General features: G+C 40.5%; 2 protein-coding genes and 1 long non-coding RNA gene across 6 annotated transcripts in view; 2 read left to right on the plus strand and 1 right to left on the minus strand.

Moving 5' to 3' along the window:
* The window catches only part of LOC122541856, a 59429-nt gene extending 57989 nt beyond the window's left edge, over nucleotides 1–1440 (plus strand). Inside the window, exon 3 of the long non-coding RNA XR_006309690.1 lies at nucleotides 1134–1440. This is a non-coding gene — a long non-coding RNA (uncharacterized LOC122541856). The remainder of the gene's footprint in view (nucleotides 1–1133) is intronic.
* The window catches only part of LOC122541852 (salivary plasminogen activator beta-like), a 40156-nt gene extending 38192 nt beyond the window's left edge, over nucleotides 1–1964 (minus strand). For all 3 annotated transcript variants that reach the window (XM_043678913.1, XM_043678912.1, XM_043678911.1), the window contains exon 1: nucleotides 1347–1964. In XM_043678913.1, the coding sequence (XP_043534848.1) occupies nucleotides 1347–1470 (124 nt within the window). In that variant the 5' untranslated portion in view covers nucleotides 1471–1964. The remainder of the gene's footprint in view (nucleotides 1–1346) is intronic.
* Nucleotides 1965–9448: 7484 nt separating this feature from the next.
* The window catches only part of chuk (component of inhibitor of nuclear factor kappa B kinase complex), a 104617-nt gene continuing 91665 nt past the window's right edge, over nucleotides 9449–22400 (plus strand). Inside the window, exon 1 of one of the 2 annotated variants that reach the window (XM_043678907.1) lies at nucleotides 9449–9624. The gene's annotated coding sequence lies outside the window, so the exon portion shown is untranslated. The remainder of the gene's footprint in view (nucleotides 9625–22400) is intronic. The other variant, XM_043678908.1, reaches the window with a different exon arrangement.

Below are 22400 nucleotides of genomic sequence, written 5' to 3' on the forward strand. Positions count from 1 at the left end.
TCCTTCACTGTCATTGGGTCAGTTGCCAAGAATTCCCTCCCTATTGGCATTGTGGTTCACCCCACAGCAGATGGACTGCAGCAGTTCAAAAAGGCAGCTCACTACCACCTTTTCAAGGTCAACTAGGATGGGCAATAAATGCTGGCCAGCTAGTGATGCCCACATCCCACAAATGAATTTTTTTTTAAACCATTTGCTCAGGCTTCGCGATCAAGTCTAGCAGCCATTTTCACAGTGTTATTCTAATTTCAATGTCTGAAAGCATTTCACATTTGTCTATATTTCAGAATTATTTAGCAACCAATTGAAAGTAAATTCCACAAGCAGCAACTTCTGGTTTGATAATTTTTTAAAATTATTGTTTTATGTTGAAGTGAGAAATGCTGGTCAGAACAGCAGGAAAACTCCTTGCTCTTTGAATAAAGGCATGGATGATTTTATATCCAATCACCTGAACAAGCAAAAAATATACTGTTTAATAATTCTCCAGAAGACAGCATCTCTAACAATGCAGTATTCCCTCAACAGTGAAGCATTAAGCTAGGTTAAGTGCTCAATCCGGTAGAGAAATTCACTAAGCTTTCTGACTCCAATGCAAGTGGTAGTATTCAGTGAAACTGAAATTCTATCATTTAAAACGGGCTTCTCAACTGAAATCACTTCCTCAAAATGATGGTGTTCATCCCTGACTTAATGATGAACAACAAACTATTCGGTCGAAAGTGGTCACTGGATTGGAGATGATGGTGGAAGGATGTATACAAACAGAATATAACCTACTATTAAAAACCGCGCGAAAGAACCAGGTAAGTCACAAGCAATTTCAGTATCACAACTTCATTATTGAACTTGTCCCAACGTTACCTTTCTTTTAGATACAGTTTGCCAATTTTACTTCAAAGTTACTTACTTCAACCTAAATTAAAATGGATAAATCAAGTTCTTCCCGAGGAACGTTTACACTCCTGTTATCCGTGTCCTGCAATTTAAAGTACTGCACTAAATTTTAATTATCAGTTGACTGTATCTTGCAACATGTAACTGCCCGTCTGATCCAGTCTCAGACTCCAACCAAGAATATTAACACCACTATATACAGACAACAGTTTTAATATTTTAATTTCTCCCAACAGGTGTTGCACGTCTTGTTGCAACGTGGTCACAGGACATCGGATGTAAGCAAACCATCTATTTTTGGATGCACGGTTATGTTTTCGGGCATCGGAATAATCTATTGTGCTGAAGGATGCACATCGCCGACATTTCGTAGAAGTAACAAACCTTCGTTTATATATTGCATTTTCTGACATATTTTCAAACTTAAAGCGAAATGGTGAAAATCAAACCTGATAAACGGGAACGCTTGCTCTGATTACAACGACTCGTCCTCCTGCCCGAGTTCTGCGGTGACTCGCCGAGTCTGCCACAACATATATAAACACTGAGCGGCGGAAGTGAACTGCAACTCATCGATTTGTGGGAAAATCCCAGCCCCCAGGAAATCGAGTGCTGGGCATTGATGTTATTGTTCGTTGTCTCCACAAACCACACCTCGAAACCACCAAGTTCTAAAAATACAAATCGCCAAAAATGGTTCTTAAAATGAATTAAACTTCTGCTTTTTTGTTGTACATTAACACCCGTATGTCGCCGACGTTTACGAATGTGTTCAACAATATGAGTAATCTTTGTTATGTTGATTGAGGAGCAGATATTTGCCAGGGAATGACAGCTATGCTCTTTGAAATCATGGGACTTTTTACATCCTGTGCAGTCTGAGGGGAACTTAGTTTAAAATTTTATCCAAAAGACAGCAACTCCAATAGTGTAGTGCTTTCTCAGTGTTGCATTTGAGTGTCAGCATTGTGTTTGTGCTCAAGACCTAGAATGGTACTTGAACTCAGAATCTAGTGTTAAGGAAGATAGGGATATTAGAAACAACAACGTAAATTGCTGGAAAAGATCTGAGGAAGGGTCACTCGACCTGAAAGGTTAACTCTGCTTTCTCTTCACAAGTGCTCAGCAGGTCTGGCAGCATCTGCGAAGAGAAATCAGAGCTAACATTTCAGGTCGAGTAACCCTTCCTCAGATTTTGAGCAATTTCTGTTTTTGTTTCTGATTTCCAGCATCTGCATTTTTTTTGGTTTTTATTAAGACCTGAATGTTACCTGCAAAACAGCTGGGTTGTTTAATTCTTACAAAAACTATGAAAAATTATATTCCAATTACTTCAAGGTGCCTCAGGCAAGAAAGTACACCAACGCCTCAACTTCCTCAGAAGGTGATGGAAATTCTCCATGTTCACAATAACTCTTAATCTTCATAGGATGTTTTCTGTTGTGCATCTGTCTGGACAAATCACAGCTTGGTATAGCAACTGCTCTGTTCAAGACCACAAAAATTTATAGAGTTGTGACCATAGTCCAGTCCATCACGCAAAGCAACCTTCCATCCATTGATTCCATCTTTACTTCGCACTGCCTCAGAAAGCAGACAACATAATCAAAGACCCCTCCCACATGGTTAAACTCTTCAACCCTCTTCTATTGAGCAGAAGATACAAAAGTTTGAAAACACATACCTACAGATTCAAGAACAGCTTCTTCCCCGCTGTTATCGGACTTGTGAATGGACAGGAGATTAGATGGCTATACAGTTAATTGAAGATTAGCAGACATTCCGATGAACATAAGAGAACTGCCAGTGGTAATGTTTGTCTTTGTTGACACTCTGGGCACTGCCCCACCAACACACCTGTGTCTGCATCCAATCCTAGCCAGCAGACAATAACAACTCACCAACATCTTCATTTTGGAAACCCCTGAATGACCCTGGTGGAGTTCAGCCAGTATCTAGTGTGACCTTTGCTCAGAACAATCACTCTTGTTCCCCATAATAATATGCTGTCTTGTGCTGTGATGCATTCTCTGGATGCAAAAAGTTTTCAGGTCTGGTTGTGATGGCCCTTTGGCTTCCCCAATCACCAACAGCTTTTTCAGTTTTGTCAGGACCTGATCTTTCTGCATCCACAGCCCATTGTCAGTTGTGACTGGAAGTGTGACCAGAAAAGTTAAATGCATTTTGGACTCTTCCAGTGGCGGTATCACTGGTGGTGTATCTGTATGTGCGGCATGGCCTTCTGGATGGTGTTCTAACTTGTAATTACACACTTCGAATTTGAGACCACAGCTGAATTTGGCCTGGATGCCCTCTTTAACAAAACCTCTAGCAGGGGTTTGTGGTCCATTATTACAAATTTACATTCATGAAGGTATTGGTGGAACTTCCTGACTCCAAATATGACAGTTTAACCTACCTTCTCTAACTGGTAATATTTATGCTCTGCATTAGCCCAAGTCCCCTGGGGGCATAAACTATTGGGATTTCCTCTCCATTGGAGTACCTATGATCTAATATTAACCCCGATGTCAGACAGGGGGACATCGTATGTCAATACCAGATCTTGTTTGGGATTATCAAACCAGCCCAGTTTGCAGAATGGGCAGCATTGGTTGTACTGATTGTGAAGCCCAATGGGTCAGTTCGCCTTGGGGATTTTAAACAAATGGTTTCACAGCTAGATAATTACCCAATCGCATAGAGGGATTATACGCAAAACTGGCAGCTGCAAACACCTTAGAGGTTTGGAGCCGATTCTTCACTTTTCCCTGAAAGTTATGGTTTGGCTATGCCACCATTTTCAAGGTTGACCCTATTTAAGACTTGATGCAAAGGTGCCAGGATGGAGGCCAGGTTATGTATGATATTTCTGTAATACTTCACCAGGCCAAGGAAAGAGCTAAGCTCTGGTACAGATGTGGGAGCCAGGGCACCTTTGATCACCCTCAATGTATCTTCCAATGGTTGTGACCCAATCTTGTCGACTCTGTAGCCCAGGTACGTCACTTAGGGTGCCTGAAACATATTATTCTCCCTTCTATGGCATACGCTGCCTGGGAAAAGTCTAAGGGCTATGTCCAAGTTCTCAGCATGCTCCTTCTTGGTCTTCTCTGTTATTAGCATGTCATATAGATAAATGACAACCTGAGGTGGACCTTGTAAAATGTTCTCCATCATCTGCTGAAAAATTGCACAGACTGATGACACCCCAAATGGCAATCTCGTATATTGGTAAAAATCTTTATGGGTATTAATTGTAACATATATCTGAGAATCCTCATCTAATTGCAATTGGAAGTATGCATGGCTCTTGTCCAGCTTTGTGAAGGACAGTGTCCCTGCCAGCTTTTTCTAGTTTTCTACTCCTCAGTGTATTCTTGGTGATTAGAACATAAGTTGTAGGAGCAGGAGTGGGCTATTTGGTCTATTGCGCTTACTCCAGCATTCAACAGAATCATGGCCAATGTTTTCATGGACTCAATTCCACTTACCCGGCCACCCACCAGAACCTTTTGCTCCTTTACTGTTCAATAATCTATCTTTGCTTTAAAAACATACAACAAGATAGTCTCATTTGCTTCACTGGGCAGGGAATTGCACAGATTCAGAACTGTTTGGGAGAAGTTCCTCCTCAACACAGTCTTAAATTTGCTCCTCATTTGGAGGCTATTCCACCTAGTTCTAGTTTCACCTGTCAGTGAAAACAACCTCCCTGCTTCTATCTCATTTATTCCCTTAATAATTTTATGTGTTCCTATAAAATTCCCTCTCATTCTTCTAAATTCCAGTGAGTTTAGACCCAGGCTACTCAATCTCTCCTCATAAGCCAACTCTCTCAACTCCAGAATCAACCCAGTGAACCTCGTCTGCACCCTCTCCAGTGTCTGTACATCCTTTCTCAAGTAAAGAGACCAAAATTGATAAGTACTAAATAGTGGTCTCTTTGGATCTGACAGAGATAAAACAAAAACAAAAAGACCTCCCTCCCCTCTTCACCTAATCGCCTTTACTCAGCAAACATACAGGAAATCCATTCCATCCCACTGCCCTTCATCTGTATAAAGCTTTAGAATGCTATATATCTGAAACTCAGCACCTAAATTTCTCTCTGGTTTTAAAAGCTTTTACCATTTATGATCATTTTGAGTCTGTGACTATATGAGTGTGCTTGAATTTTTTATTACTTCAAACATTCTCATGACTGTAATTTGTTCTTACAAGATTGTCATTCAGGTAATTTGCATCACTTTTTGTCTTCATAAAATAGTATTGAAATTTCAGAAATATTAGAATAAATATTTTACTGTTGTCTTGGGAATCAGAATAAAAGCAACATACAGACACACAGTCTCCATCAGAAGGATGGTACATATTTGGGGATTAGTAAGTAAGTATAAACCATAGTTCACAAAAGACCATAGTAAAGCTACAGTGACATGTCCTATACCAAATCTACCAGTTGCAGTATGGAGTCAGCAGATCTGGACTATATTACAGACTGGACTCAGTCTAACCAATACAAAGGTGTGGCAAGATTTAACCAAAATGACTACTTAGTTATAAAGACAAATTGAAGCACCACACCCAATTTGGGTGATTAATCATTTTGCTGCATATGAGTTGTAGAAAGTATAAAAATCTGTACTTTAAAGATGTTTACTTTTCCAGGATTCTTAAAGCAAAATGAAGTTTATCTTATGAGAGTGTTCAGCATCTGGGCTGACAGCAGGTGATAAGTAAACATTGTACCAGTTTAACTGTATCAGTGACAGCAATATGTATTATTACTGAGTTTCGAAAAGTCAGTCTGTAAGAGAGCTTTTGGTGGTTGAAGGAAAGGATCTATAGATCTTTTTTGGGTCAAGTTGAGGAAATCCTGTTTTCTAAGTAACCCTTTCCAGTATTTAATTGTCAGAGCAAACAGCTATTACATTTCATGAATTTTGGGTTACAGAGGATGAGCAACAACAATTTGCAACCTTATGAGGGGTGTGGTGAAACCTCTTGCTGGAAATAACGTACATATACATAACACCTACTCATATACAAAGTTATGTCACAACTTTGATATTCTGGTGATGTACAGTAATTCTGATATACATAAATGTAGTATTTAATCTGAGCAAAGGTCAAAGAGTAAGGGTTTGGTGGGCCGCTGAAACGAAATCTGAATTTCTCATACAAATGTTGCATTCTCATCTCTATTGATATATGAAGCTCAGCTGCATCAAAATAGGGCATGTATGAGAAGTTGTGCTTCCTGTAACTTGAAAAAAATAACAATGCAGCAAATAGAAAAATCTATTAGTTTGTCCAGTTCTGAGGTTATAACTTCTGAAAAGTGTATCATTTATTACCATTACAATAATCTTCAGATTTTCAGCTTGATATCTACAAACTGTGAGTAAAAGATACCCACAGAATTTTTACACCATACATTCAAAATAGACAAAGAGTATTTTTAGTACACAATTTCAGCAGTTAAACATAGACTGTCTGAGTCCTAAAGTCCCTATTTATGACAGTAGTCACAATCAACAAAAAGAATGCTTTCTCATGCTAAGTACTTTCCAGATTTTGCACAACAATTTTACACAAGTATCTCTTACCATGACCAAAGTAAACTCTACTGTATAAATAGAATGCAGGGGTTAGGAACACTGGAGTGTGGTTTACATCTAGCCAATTGTACCCAAATATTACAAGAGAAATAAAATCTAAGATGTTGGATAATATCAACGAATCTGGCAACATCTGTGGAAAGAGAAACAAGAGTTAATATTGAGGGAGAAAGTGAGGACTGCAGATGGTGGTGATCAGAGTCGAAGAATAGTGGTGGTAAAGTACAGCTGGTCAGGCAGCATCTGAGGAGCAGGAGAGACAACGTTTCGGGCATAACCCCTTCTTCAGAAATTGAGTTCGCTATGACTTCTTCAGAACTGAAGGTAGCTGGAAAAGTGATCATTTAATGCATTGGGGGAAAAAGGGAGTGGAGAAGCAGATGAGAAGTTTGTCACAAGACGAAAGACAAAAGGATTGCTAAGAGGTTGTAGAGAAGCAGTACGAAGTGTAGGTTCTTATTTGTAGTATGTACAGGACATGATGGTTTTTTTTCATCCTCAATATTTCATACAATTGCAGTGACTCTTGTTTTGCACTCAAAATGCTGTTCAGATTACATCGATTAGGTTATACCTTCAAACTTCGAAATTTAATTTCTGTAATCATGAGGGCAGTAGGTGTGAACACCACACCTTTAAGTTCCCCTCCAAGTATATACCATCCTGTCTTGATACTATTTTATCATTACTTAACTGTCACTGAGTCAAAATCCTGGAACTCCAATCCTAACAGCACTTCAAGGAATGCAAGATGGCAGTGCACAACTTCTTCAAGGAAATGTGGATGAAGCAATGAATGGTGACTGAGTCAGGAACAGCCACATCCTGTGAACAATTAAAAATTTCACACCATTTCCAAGTCTTGTGCTATCTACAAATTTTAAAATTGTGCCATGCACACCAAAGTCTAGATCATTAAGATAAATCAGGAAAAGCAGTGATCTTGTAGCAGAGAATGCTACTGTAAATCTTCTTCCAGTCTGAAAAACACATGCTCACCATAGCTTTCTATTTATAGTTACACAACAGTGGACACTGCTGTAAAAGCATTGCAATATCTCCAGTTGCAAAGATAATTCAGGTCATGTTGGTTCATGAGTCACAATGTGTCACATAACACATTGGCAGCAAAGTTAAAGCCCACAAAATAAAAGGGGAGGTTTTTAAAGTTCTTTCATGGGATGTCAGAGCCTAAGGAAGTGGTGATAAGCTGTCTTCTTTAGCAACTGCAGCAGAGGTGTAGGTCATATGAAAGTATTTAGAACAAGTATGGAAGGTTCAGGAGAGTTAAACCCACAGTCCGGGTGGCACGGTGGCACTGTGGTTAGCACTGCTGCCTTACAGCACCAGAGACCCGGGTTCAATTCCTGCCTCGGGCAACTGTCTGTGTAGAGTTTGCACATTCTCCCCGTGTCTATGTGGGTTTGCTCCGGTTTCCTCCCACCGTCCAAAGATGTGCAGGTTAGGTGAATTGGCCACACTAAATTGCCCGGAGTGTTAGGTGAAGGTGTAAATGTAGGGGAATGCGTCTGGGTGGGTTGCTCTTCGGAGGGTCGGTGTGCACTTGTTGGGCCAGCAGGCCTGTTTCCTCACTGTAAGGAATCTAATCTAAAACAAATCCCTCAATCAGTATCAGTAAAACAATTATGTGGCCATTATCACGTAACTGTTTGTGGCAGCTTGCTGTGTAGAATTTGGCTGCCATGTTTCTAAATTACAACAGGTGACGACACATAAAAAGAACAAATACTGTCCTTCATTGTCGAGAATATTTCAGAGGTCATGAAATGGGTTGTTCAAGTGGAAAAGATCTGAGGAAAGTCATCTTAGTTTTACCAAACCATAGTGTTGTTCTCTCTTATTTCAGAGATGACTGCTAGTAGTTTAACCTGTCAGTCATCACCTTTTGGGTGAGAGGAGGAGAGACCTTCATAGCAACTTCAGCTGGTGTTTCAAACAGACATCATATCTGACATAGATGCTGCTACGAAAACAGAAGATGCTGGAAAAGCTCAGCAGGCCTAGCAGCATCTGGTGACCCTTCCTCAGAACTAAGTAGTTAGGAAAATGTTGGTTCATGCGCAGAGGATAGGAAGGGGGTAAGCAGTGCATGATCGGTGTGAATAAAGCCCAAAGGGATTTGAGGTTCCTCATTACCCTGAAAACTGGTTGAATGGTAGGGTTTGGGGCCTGGCTTTGCCATTCCTCTCCTTTGTAAAATTGCTGTTTCTCTGTATACAGCTGTTAATGTAAACTGTTTTGTATACTGTGCATTGTTCAATAAAATAAAAATAAATAAATAGGTGATCTGATAAAATGAAAGTGGCATTTGAGGTTTGTCCTCACTTCCCTGAAAACTGGTTGAACAGTCGGGTTTGGCTTTGTTGCCCTTTCCCCTGTATCTAGTGTTTTTTTGTGTGAACTGTTGCGTTCTATTTATTGTCAACTGTATTTTGTACTGCTTAATAAAATAAATAGGTGGTGTGTAACGGCCGACGTCGTGATAGCTAGCCTGGTGTTTGGGACAGGGGGCGAGGGCAAAGGGGCACGTCAGACCCTAAAATTATTGAACTCCAAAGCGGAAAATGAGATGTTGTTCTTCCAGTTTGCGCTGAGCTTCACTCCCAGACCATCTGAGTTTCTCCAAACGCTTTTATTAAACTTCAGATTTCCAACATCCGCAATATGATAAGTGGGAAAGGCTAACCAACACTCAGTATGTTCACTTTTAGTTTCGGGTTCAGCACTTTGTTGTTTCACTCCATCCACAACTCTCCTGAGCGAACGCGTGCGCCCCAGATCCTCGCCAGCCGCAGCTGTCAATCATGGCAGTGGGCGGTGTCCTCAGCGCGCGGAGGCGGGGTTTTTCACGCTCGGCGCATGCGTGGTTCCTCAACGCGAAGGGACTACAACCCCCAGCATGCTTTGGGCGCGATTCTGTGTCGCAGCTGCGGCAAATGCCCTGACCAAGGTAGACCGACTGATTAAAGAAACGAAGCATTGCCTCTTTTAAAGTGTTTTTATTTCTTTTTCTGGATCCAAAGTTAATTATTTCTGCCTCTAGGAAACGGTTTCTTTTCTTCGGTTAACTCTCGGCTGCAAGGTAGGATTCCGAAGGAAGCCTCCGATTTAAATGTTGAAGTTTTTCTTAAAGTCAGGCCTAAAGCGTCACTGTGCCGTTACGGCTTGTGTCTCTTATCCCTTGAGCATCAGTTGATTGCATTGGAAAATGTGTCTTTACGAAAACTGTTTGGATAACATACTTTTCTTTTCTCTGACGTGTTGTGCTTTCTTAATCAATCTTTCTAGTTTTAAATGGTTATTTTGAGACAGCAGTTTGTCATGTATAATGTCGTAGTTATGGCATCAACTTTTTGCGGGGACTTGGCCTAAGGCCGATTTATACCGGCAAATCAGGACAAGGTTCTCTAAATTTTATCAGATACTGGGGTTTAGTTTTAATCGGTACTTTAACGTGGTATCTGTACGATTCTTTCCGTTTACTGCTCGTCAATTGGATTGAGTGGTATGTCTTATTTTGATTTTTGAAGCTGGACGACCCAGTTAAAGGAGGATGCGGTGATTCTCGTGCAGGGACTTTCGAAACTAGAAGCTACTTATTTCTGGATATAGAGCCAAAATAAAAACACAGCATAGATCGAAATGGTTAGGTATCCACCTAATTTATGTTGCTTTATGACCTGTACTGCTTTTTCTAGTTGTTGCAATCATCAAAGACACCAAGAATTGCCATGACCATGAGGTGAGAAGGTATACTCAAGAATTTCCTTCCAGTTCCTTCCTCCACTTGGGCAAATGTTCTATCTTTTCAGGATAAAGTGAGGTCTGCAGATGCTGGAGATCAGAGCTGAAAATGCGTTGCTGGAAAAGCGCAGCAGGTCAGGCAGCATCCAGGGAACAGGAGAATCGACGTTTCGGGCATAAGCCCTTCTTCAGGAAACATCTTTTCAGGATGTTTGAAAAGATCTTAAGCCTGGTGTCCAAACCATGTGAAGGGGAGGGAGATAGTAGGATCAAGAAAAGCCCATTTTTGATTTCTTGGGCTTTCAAAGCACTGCAGCGTTATTTGATTTTTTTTCTCCTTTTCTCCAAAATGATATCTCTGTTTACATCATTTATAATTGTATCAGAGTCTTAGCCAATTCAGGTAGAATAGATGTATAAGTTCTGAATAAGAGTCCAATGTTAAAAAAACTATATCTCATCATAGATGCTGCCAAACCTAAGTTTTTCCAGTATTTTCTTATTTCAGATCCCCAACATCTGCAGTATTTTGCTTTTATACAGTTATAATGTATCCATGTGCACAGGTCAATAGGACAAGTTCTATTTACTGTCCAGAATTCTATATCCTTTGACATTACACACCAAAATTCCAAATTTCAAGACGTAGAGTATACATTGCAACTTAGCAGATTTGCGTAACAAAACTAAATTTTTATATGTAAATTTAGAAGCATCATCTGTTGTAACCTTTAAATTTATATTTTAAATAAAGTGATATATATTACTAATCGAAGGAAGAAGTAGGATGAACAAGTATTCAAGTGACATCTTTCCAACTTGGATTCTGCACCTCTTCAATATTAGAAAAATAAACAAACTGTATATGTTCTTGCTCTCTTCTGAGATTCAATAAAGTAATTGTTATAATTACAGGTTGCATTAATTATAGAATGTTTTCACATTTTGTATCAATTTTAATGATTTGAAAAATAATGTATTTATATTCGAATAAACAAAGGAAAAATCCAGATCATAGAGTCATAGAGATGTACAGCATGGAAATAGGCCCTTCGGTCCAACCCGTCCAGGCCGACCAGATATCCCAACCCAATCTCGTCCCACTTTCCAGCACCTGGCCCATATCCCTCCAAACTCTTCTTATTCATATACCCATCCAAATGCCTCTTAAATGTTGCAATTGTAACAGCCTCCTCCACTTCCTCCAAACATGTACCACCCTTTGTGTGAAACGGTTCCCCCTTAGGTCTCTTTTATATCTTTCCCCTCTCAACCTAAACCTATGCCCTCCAGTTCTGGACTTCCCCCACTCGAGGAAAATGACTTTGTCCATTTAACCAATCCATGCCCCTTGTAATTTTGTAAACCTCTATAAGGTCACCCGTCAGCCTCCGACGCTCCAGAGAAAACAGCCCCAGCCTATTCAGTCTCTCTCTGTAGCTCAGATCCTCCAACTCTGGCAACATCCTTGTAAATCTTTTCTGAACCCTTTCAAGTTTCACAACATCTTTCCGATAGGAAAGAGACCAGAATTGCACACGATATTCCAACAGTGGCCAAACCAATGTCCTGTACAGCCGCAACATGACGTCTCAATTCCTGTACTCAATACTCTGACCAATAAAAGAAAGTATACCAAACGCCACCTTCACTATCCTATCTACCTGCAACTCCACTTTCAAGGAGCTATGAACCTGCACTCCAAGGTCTCTTTGTTCAGCAACACTCCCTAGGACCTTACCATTAAGTGTATAAGTCCTGCTAAGATTTGCTTTTCCAAAATGTAGAACCTCGCATTTATATGAATTATACTCCATCTGCCACTTCTCAGCCCATTGGCCCATCTGATCAAGATCCTGTTGTAATCTGAGGTAACCTTCTTTGCTGTCCACTCCGCCTCCAATTTTGGTGTAATCTGCAAACTTACTAACTGTATCTCTTATGCTCGCATCCAAATTATTTCTGTAAATGTCGAAAAGTAGAGGACCCAGCACCAATCCTTGTGGTACTCCACTGGTTACAGGCCTCCAGTCTGAAAAACAACCCTCCACCACCACCCTCTGTCTTCTACCTTTTGAGCCAATTCTATATCTCGATGGCTAGTTCTTATTCGGTGAGATCTAACCTTGTTCACCAGTCTCCCATGGGGAACCTTGTTGAATGCCTTACTGAAGTTTGCATAGATCACATGTACCACTCTGCCCTCATCAATCCTCTGTGTTACTTCTTCAAAAAACTCAATCAAGTTTGTGAGACATGATTTCCCATGCCCAAAGCCATGTTGACCAACCCTCACCAGTTCTTGCCTTTCTAAATACATGTAAATCCTGTCCCTCAGGATTCCCTCCAACAACTTGCCCACCACCGACGTCAGGCTCACTGGTCTGCAGTTCCCTGGCTTGTCCTTACCACCCTTCTTAAACAGTGGCCACCACGTTAGCCAATCTCCAGTCTTCTGGCACCTCACCTGTGACTATCAATGATACAAATATCTCAGCAAGAGGCCCGGCAATCACTTCTCTAGCTTCTCACAGAGTTCTAGGGTACACCTGATGAGGTCCTGGGGATTTATTCACCTTTATGCGTTTCAAGACATCCAGCACTTCCTCCTCTGTAATATGGACATTTTGCAAGGTGTCACTATCTATTTTGCTCCTTTCTATAACTTCCATATCCTTTTCCACAGTAAATACTGATGCAAAATACTCGTTTAGTATCTCCCCCATTTTCTGCGGCTCCACACAAAAGCCGCCTTACTGATCTTTGAGGGGCCCTATTCTCTCCCTAGTTACTCTTTAGTCTTTAACGTATTTGTAAAAGCCCTTTGGATTCTCCTTACTTTATTTGCCAACACTATTTCATGCCCCTTTTTTCCCTCCTGATTTCCCCCTTAAGTATACTCCAACTGTCTTTATATTCGAAGGATTTACTCTATCTATCCTGTCTATACCTGACATATGCTTCCTTCTTTTTCTTAACCAAACCCTCCATTTCTTTCGTCATCCATCATTCCCTGTACCTACCAGCCTTTCCTTTCACCCTAACAGGAATATACTTTCTCTGAATTCTCGTTTTCTCATTTCTGAAGGCTTCCCATTTTCCAGCCGTCCTTTTACCCGTGAACATCTGCCCCCAATCATTTTTTGAAAGTTTTTGCCGAACACCGTCAAAATTGGCCTTTCTCCAATTTAGAACTTCAACTGGTAGATCTGGTCTATCCTTTTCCATCACTGTTTTAAATCTAATGGAATTATGATCGCTGGCCCCAAAGTGCTCCCCCACTGACACCTCATTCACCTGCCCTGCCTTACTTCCCAACAGTAGGTCAAGTTTTGCACCTTCGCTAGTGGGTACATCCACATACCAAATCAGAAAATTGTCTTATACACACTTAACAAATTCCTCTCCATCTAAACTCTTAACACTATGGCAGTCCCAGTCTATGTTCAGTAAGTTAAAATCACCTACCATAACCACCTTACTTATGCAAAGTATGTCTGCCAACATGCTTTATGATGTGATGGACATATTAGGTAAACTGTTTTTAGAGATTGTTTGTTTGTTTGGACTAGAAGCATACAGAAAGCTCTGAAAATGTAGCACAAGGTGTGTTCTTGGTCATTATAATGTTATAATTATCAGGACATCGGCACAAGAGTTTGCCATTCAAACCCTCACGTCATTCAATGAGTTCATAGCGAATCTCCATCCAGCCACGTCACGATATTCTATGACCTTTTCTACAGAAATCTATTGGTCTTTGATTTTGAGTACAGGACTTCTTTGCTTAAAACATTTGGTCAAAATTAAAGCAAATTACTGTGGATGCTGGAGTCTGAAACCAAAAAAGAGAAAATGCTGGAAAATCTCAGCAAGTCTGGCAGCATCTGTAAGGAGAGAAAAGAGCTGACATTTCGAGTCTAACTGACCCTTTGTCAAAGCTTTTTACCTTTGCACTGGTCAGGACATTTCATAGGAATACCAATTTGAAGGGGAAACTGAAATTTTTACTGCACAAGTAGATTGCTGATTGGCAAATTAGAACCAGCATTAAAATATAGCTGAATTTGAAATATAAATTATGTTCAGAGTAACTCCCATTTCCCATCTCTCTTTTTTGTTGTCGCTTAAATCATAATGTCTTATTTATAAGACAACCATGCTCTTGTATCGAATTAATCACCGTTGCAAATTTCAGCAAGTTGCACGCATTGAACAAGACTATAAAAATTAGGCACGAGGGTAGGGAGGAGGGACTTGGGGGAGGGGCCCCTCCCCCAAGTCCCTCCTCCCTACCTTTTATTTTAGCCTGCTGGACACACTCCTCATTCCTGAAGAAGGGCTTATGCCCGAAACGTCGATTCTCCTGTTCCCTGGATGCTGCCTGACCTGCTGCGCTTTTCCAGCAACACATTTTCAGCTCTGATCTCCAGCACCTGCAGACCTCACTTTCTCCTATAAAAATTAGGCAGAAGATTACATATAAAATGCTATATAAAATTTTTTTGCGAATTTACTGGGAAATTGATGACTCAACATGAGTATAATCTCCGATTCTATACTCCTTTTTTTTTCAGATATTTTTCAAACTTAAAATTATACTGGGTGGTCCACCAGTTTGAGGATGAGGCAGTGACTAAAATGCTTAACTTTGTTAAACATTTTTAGCTGAGTTAATCAAATTGCACAAGGTTACCATTTTTGCAGCAAGCATGTATTCAAGTACAGAAGAAATCAAAGTGGTTGTAAAACTCTGGTCTGGCATGTGGCAAAATTTACATATGGTGATACTCAATTGAGTTGATGAAAATATTTCTCAAAACTGCAATTAACACTGTACTCAAACAGAAATGTATTCTCTTGTCACAGTTGAATAAAATGCTGCAAGAATTGAAATAATAAATAAGAACCTATAATCAACCTAGACTTGACCAAGGAGACATTAACAGCAAGGCTTTGTGTGTGTTTATGTGTGCCTGGGGTGCAAGAGAAAAATAAACTTGTAAAGCTGAGTAGCTTTTTGTGAATATGAAAACTCTTCTAAACTTCAGCAGAGTGCAGCATTCTTCACACCTAAATGTGGTTGAAATATCTACAGCTTTTAGAAGCAAGTGACCATTGGCCTCTGTCCAGAAATAAAAGATCAAGCAGGCTTGGATATATTGGTTGAATTTTGGTGCAAACCACTTGCTTCAAAAACTTCAATCTCCCCATGAAAATTCAGATTAGCGACAGTTAGCCTGATCCAAACTATTGTCTCCCTGACTAAAGTGAGGCTGAAAATCCAAGATTAGCTTCTATCAATTCCATAGTCCTAAAGCAGGCAATGACATGTCAATAAGTAATGCAAGCATGCCAAAAAAACATATGCAATCAACTTTTCTGCAAGACACAAACCAGCCATCCAGCCCCAGGTCAATGAGCTATACACTGAAATACTAAATATTGCCCTCTGCTCAATTCCAGTGAATGACTACATGAAAATGAAGAGTCTGAGTTGTAACTCTTTTTGTCTGAAATAAAATAAATGGAAAAAGCTTTAATTTCCAACAGGTCAGGATTGAATGAAATGGTGAACTTGGGTTTCCAAATTTCCTTACCTTGTGAGAGATGGTGCTTTTATTAGATGAGAAAAAGAGAATGTCAACTGTCAGATTTGGTAGTATAAGATGAACTTAAGATGTTTAATAACAGGAAGACAGTGGTGTCAGAAACAAAATGCATAGAAATTGTTTCTAAGAGCAATAAAATGACTTGAAAACTTCCAGCTAAAAGAACAAAATTGGAATTAAATACTCAACAGCTATGGGAGATCTTATGTTGCCGTGAAGTGTAAGAGGAAAGGAAAAATGTGTGCTGAAGGATAAGTGTTTGTAAAAATACAAGTGATTGCAGGCCTTGAGAACAGCAAGCCTGAGAACAGAATCCTGGACAAGTTCAATGTACTGAATGGCTTATCACAAACTAATTTGATAAAGGTACAGGCCAAGTATATTTGGGGTCGTAATCAATAATGTACTTGCAATATGTTATTATGAAAAATTTAACAATTGGGAAACACCAGATCAGCTAGGAAGCAAGAGTGATACATCTGATTCCATAATTCCGGATTGAAGGAGGGTGAAACTCCAATTTCCAGGAGAAAATGTCAAGTTTGTTTTTGGGGAAACTGTTTATGCTCATCTTGTGGCTGAAATGAAGTATTAGCAATGAAACATTAAATTCAGTACTGTGACAAATGAATTTAATAGTTTAAAACTTCATGCTGGTTATGACTGAGTGGTAATGCTTGAGGCTGCCAAATTAGCAAATTGTCAGTTTGAGTCCTATGCCAGAGGTTTGAGCTTAAAATCTGAGCTGACCCCACTGTAATAGTGAGCAAGTTCTCTAGTATTGGATGTGCCATCTCTGAAGAGCTAATACTCACCAATGTTTATCCCAACACCTCAATGGAGATTGTACAGCTGATATAACCTCGATATTTATAAATTATAATTGCAAGTTTAGCTGCTGCATTTCCTACATTGTAATATGAAAGGTAGTTAGTTACATGATTTTAAATGCTTTGTGGCACTCTGGTATCTTGAAAGGCTCCATAGAAATGCAAATTTAAATTCATTTTCACTTAACTATTTGCCTTTGATCTTTACAGCAAAATTAGAAATTTCTAAGTATTGCATTATGATATTGCTACTGAATTATGTAATGCATCTCCTTTAATTTCTTCAACTTTTAAAATATAATTTTAAAAATATTGGGGTTATAGTAAACTTCTGATGTCCTGCACTCCCAAAAGTTGCACATGTTATTTCAACATGTGTGTTCAGTTTGAGTATTTTAATGTGGTGAAGACCACTAAATACCATACTGGTTAAATGTTCACATTTTCAGAATCTTGCATTGCTTTCAAACACTAAAAAATTTTCTTTAGAATTGTCAGTTTAGTCCCTTTTCCTTTTGCTTGTGGGTAGCTAATTTTAATCCACTCTGTCTTAACTCTGGAAATTTTTCATTTCTCTACTTGAATGTTACAGAAGCTGCCATCACAAGGAAATGCAACTAATGAAAAGCCAGGAATCAAACTTTAAATTTTTAAATTGAATTTTTATGAAATGTGAGAATCAGTTAAATTAATTAAAAATAGTATTCTTGCAGTGTTGAATGTTGGTCCTTTTTTGTTTGAATTGAATTGAATTGAATTTATTGTCACGTGTACCGAGGCACAGTGAAAAACTTTGTCTTGCGAGCAATACAGGCAGATCACACAGTTCAGTAGCATAGATGGCAAATAATAGGTAAACAGTGGCAAAAACTGGCCTGTACTTGGGCTTCTATGTTCAGTGTTTGAGAGTCCATTCAGTATTCTAACAACAGTTGAGTAGAAACTGTTATGAAGCCGGCTGGTGCGTGTTCAAGCATCTGTACTTTCTCCCCAGTGGTAGAGGTTGTAGAAAAACATTGCCAGGGTGGGATGGATCTTTGAGAACGCTGGCGGCCTTTCCTTGACAGCGGGCCTGATAGATTCTATAGATGGGAGGTTAGCATTTGTGATTGTCCGGGCCGAGTTCACCACTCTCTGTAACCGTCTCTGATCTTGAATGGTACAGTTGCCATACCAGCTAGTGATACATCCAGACAGAATGCTCTCGATGGTGCACCTATAAAGGTTGACAAGGGTATTTGCCATCATGCCAAATTTCCTCAGCTGCCTGAGGAAAAGGAGACGGTTTTGAGCCTTGCTAACCAGTGCATCCACATGAAGAGTCCAGGAAAGCTTGTTATGGATGACCACTCCCAGGAGCTGGACACTCTGCACTTGTTCCACCTCTGCTTTTAATGTGTGTGTGGGGGCGCGGGAAGGGGGGTGCATGAGTGACATTGCGCTGAAAGTCAATAATGAGTTCCTTGGTTTTGCTGGCATTGAGAGCTAGGTTGTTCTCAGTGCAGCATTTTTCCAAGTCTTCTACCTTCATCTGTAGTCTGTTTCGTCGCCATCAGAGATTCACTCGACTATGATAGTGTCGTCAGCGAACTTGTAAATGGCATTAGTCTGGTATTTGGCGACGCAGTCATGCGTACACAGTGAGTATAGTACGGACTGAGTATGCACCCCTGGGAGGCTCCAGTGCTGAGTGTTAGTGACGATGAAATATTGTCTCCAGTCTTCACTGGTTGTGGCCTGTGGGTCAGGAAAATGATGATCCCGTTGCAGAGAGTGGGGCTTAGTCCAAGATCGCTAAGTTTAGTAATCTGTCTCGAGGGGATCGTAGTGTTAAAGGCTGAACTGTAGTCAATGAAATAACATATGCAACTTTTGGGACTGCAGGACATCAGAAGTTTACTATAACCCCAATATTTTTAAAATTATATCGCTGTTCTTGCTGTTAAGATGTTCTAGGGAGGAGTGAATGGCAAGTGATATGCCATCTGACGTGGATCTGTTGGTCCGATATGCAAACTTGAGTGGGTCAAGAGTACTGGGGAGGCTGGAGTTGATTAATGCCATGACCAGCCTTTCAAAGCACTTGACCACCGAAGTTAGGGCCACTGGGTGGTTGTCATTGAGACAATCTACATGAGCCACCTTAGGCACAGGGATGATGTAGGCCCTCTTAAAACAGGCAGGGACAGTGGCCTGCTGCAGGGAGAGATTGAAGATGTCCGAGAAGACCTCTGCCAGTTGATCTGCGCATGCTCCGAGTGCACGGCTAGGTACTCCATCTGGTCTCATCGCTTTCTTTGGATTCACATGAAGGAAAATTGATCTGACCTCTGATGCAGTGACTGTTGGGATAGTTGCATCAGGACTTGTCAGAATAGGTGTTACTTCTCCGCAGAAATTCTGCTCAAAGCGAGCATAGAAGGCATTAAGATGATCTGGGAGGGATAAGTCATTGTCTGCTGTCTTGTACTATCTCTTTTTTAGAACCTGTGATGTCATTCAGTCCATAGTTGCCAGGTGTCTGTCCAGGTCTCCAGTTTGGATCGGTATTGGTCCTTGCCTGTCTTAATGGCTCTGTGAAGGTCAGACTTGTATTCCTTATATTTGAGTGGGTCTCCTGATCTGAAGGTCTCGTGGCTGGTTTTTAGCAGGTTCAGTATGTCCTGGTTCATGCAAGGTTTCCAGTTGGGGAATAGCCAGATTGACTTCCTCAGTATGCAGTCCTCCACACATTTGCTGATAAAGTCTGTGATAGTGGTGGCGTGCTTGTTCAAGGTATCTGCGGACTGTATTGAACGTGGCCCAATCAGCCAATTCCCGACAGCACTGGAGTTGATCCTCTGCCTCCTCTGACCAGCAGTGGACCTGTATCTGCGAGGGAGTCTCCTGCTTGGGCTTGTGCCTATAAGCCAGGGGAAGAAACACAGCACTGTGGTTCGGAGTTCCCGAAATGGGGGATGGAGTGGTAGGCATCCTTTGTGGTCGTGTAGCAGTGGTCTAAAATGTTCGGGCCCTTGATGGGGCAGGTAATGTTCTGTGGTACTTGGGCAACATCTTCCTTAGATTGGCTCAATTGAAGTTGCCAGTCGCGATAAATAGGACATCAGGGTGTTCCATTTCCAGGGTGTTAGTGGGAGAGTACAGCACATCCAGAGCTTCCTCAACCTTTGCTTGTGGCGGTATGTACACAGCAGTTAGTATAGCAGTGATAGAAATAAGGGGCAGCATTTGATGGTGAGGAGTTCAAGGTTTGGGGAGCAATGGCTGCCCAAGGTTGCAATGACCATGCATCACAAATTGTTGATTAAAAAGCAAACCCGTCTACCCTTTGTCTTACTCGAGGATGCTGTGTGGTCCATACAATGGATGGCAAACCCATCAGCCTGAAGTGGGCAGTTGGGAATGGATAGGTTGAGCCAGGTTTCTGTGAAGCAGAGTGCGCAGTAGTCCTGCAGTTCACGCTGGAAGCTGAGCTGTGATTGAGTTCGTCCATCTTGTTCTCCAGAGTTTGTACATTTGCTAGGGAAGGCGTAGTCTGTCTTACTAGCAGGCCAGCACGCTTACCCCGCTTCCTCGCAGGTTTCTTACATTTGAGTGGTCTGGTGGAGTGGATTTATACATTGCTTGTTTTGCAAGGTAACCTTTTGAACTTGAGGATCCAGATGATTTCTGATGAAAAATTGTGTTTTAACATTGTAAGTTAGGTGGACAGAAAATTTGAAACGAGCTGTTCAGAACTATTCTGAACCTGGTTGTTGCAGGATCTTGCAGCATGATAGGAGGTTTGTCAGTACCTTGAGGCAAAATATCGAAGGACGACAAAAGGTGTTGTGGGAGAGTTGGTAGGGAGTCCTTGAACTTTGAGAGATTGGTTGCTGCTGTAGTGTCAGCATGTCTTGGAGCGGAGTACCTTTGTTGGGATTTGTGAGTACTGAAAGTATTGTCAGAGGATTTGAGTGACTGGGAATTGGTGGATTAACTTCACAAGCACTGGGGATGAGAATTGAGGTGACAGGATTGCTCTAACATGTCACCTCCTCAAGCAGTTAATGACCTCTTTGTATTTGCAAGTATATTTTCTCATTTTCAACTCCATTGGTTGTCAGCAAGTTACTGGTGCACAGTTGGTGTGTCCCCAACTTTGTCTTTAATCAACATTCTGTTAAGCAAGAACTTTTTGTACAATTATTGTGTCTGCAACTTATATGGTCTTTAATTAACATTTCCTATAAACATAAAAATTACCTCAGTACTAAGTTTAACTTAGAGACAGCATTAATGTTAATACATTATAAATCAAATTTTTTCAAAGTCTGAATAAACAAAATAAGTGACGACATGGCTGCTGTCTGTGTGACAACTGTGGAAGCCAGACATTTATTGAAAATCCAAAAATACAACTTGAACTGAAAATATTAACTTTTCCAATGAGAAACAGAAGTTCTTCAGTTTCAAAATATAAACTGAGAAACAAATGCTTTTATGAAAGTAATAGAAAGTTGTTACATTTTAAACTTGACCAACATCAAGTTTCTCGCACTTTTTTAAAGTCTCCAACTTTTTGAGGTGACTTGGCAGGGATGTCAACAAGTTTCCGATCACATTGAGTGCACAATGTGCTTCTACAGCAACTACAAACTCTCAATACACGTGAGAAAATTCCACACGCTCTGCCTCGTTTATCATGATTGGTTGTGTTCTCTCTCTCACTGGGGTAACACATGGGAAATCAAATTCCACTATTTCCAGAGTTATCACAGAAGTTATATTTTATAAAAGTACAAAATTGCTCAATTTATTTTTCTTTTAGGTCCAGGTTGACAGAAAGAATAGATCAAGTTTTTATACTTGGGATAATTACTTGTTTCAAATAAGGAGATTCTTGCTTCATGTAAACAATTACAAAATGTAGAGGTATAAATTCTGTCTTCCTTACACACGCACACAAACACAAATGGGCACTTAGAAAAAAAATCCTGGGCATTATGTGCAGGGAGATCGACTAGGATGGCAGTTCAATGTGCACCGGTTTCACTGAACTGAGGCTGGTGTCTTTTACTGCAGAGAAAGGACAGCTCCTTCTTTGCCAGAGTTCTGATGGCTTCTCACTAATAAGTCACCCATGAGGTGTTCAGCTCGATGTGAGTCAAGCACATGCCTGTGGGCAGGCAGAAGGCCTCTGTCGTCAAAAACAGGTAACTGTTCCACAGACCAATTTGGGCCTTCTAAATCACCCTTGGTCCACGCGTTCAGGCTTCACCTCACAAGTTGTAACCCTCTCCCACACTGATTTAACAAACAACAATATAAACAGCACTTTGAATGAATGTCATGTTATGGACCAGGCCAGACCCCATCAGAATATTTTTAAAAAGTAGCCTAGACCATAACTTTTTTTATTTTAAAGGCAGATGTGAAGTGGGTATTCCAGGTTTGAAGAAACGAGTCAAACCACTCTGCTTTAAGCAAAACAGAATTTCTAACACTGCAGTTGAGACACAAAAAGAAGTAGAATTTGGAAAACTTAACCGATCCATTACATTAACTGTTCCAATACAATAACATCCCATAAACACACCCCTTGGCAAAAAGTTAAATTCAAACACACATTCTTACAAGTGGGAGGGAACAAGATCCAGACAAATTTCAGAGAAAGTCTGAGGAATCCTTTA

Source organism: Chiloscyllium plagiosum, chromosome 38, assembly GCF_004010195.1.
Source record: "Chiloscyllium plagiosum isolate BGI_BamShark_2017 chromosome 38, ASM401019v2, whole genome shotgun sequence".
Classification (NCBI taxonomy): Eukaryota; Metazoa; Chordata; class Chondrichthyes; order Orectolobiformes; family Hemiscylliidae; genus Chiloscyllium; species Chiloscyllium plagiosum.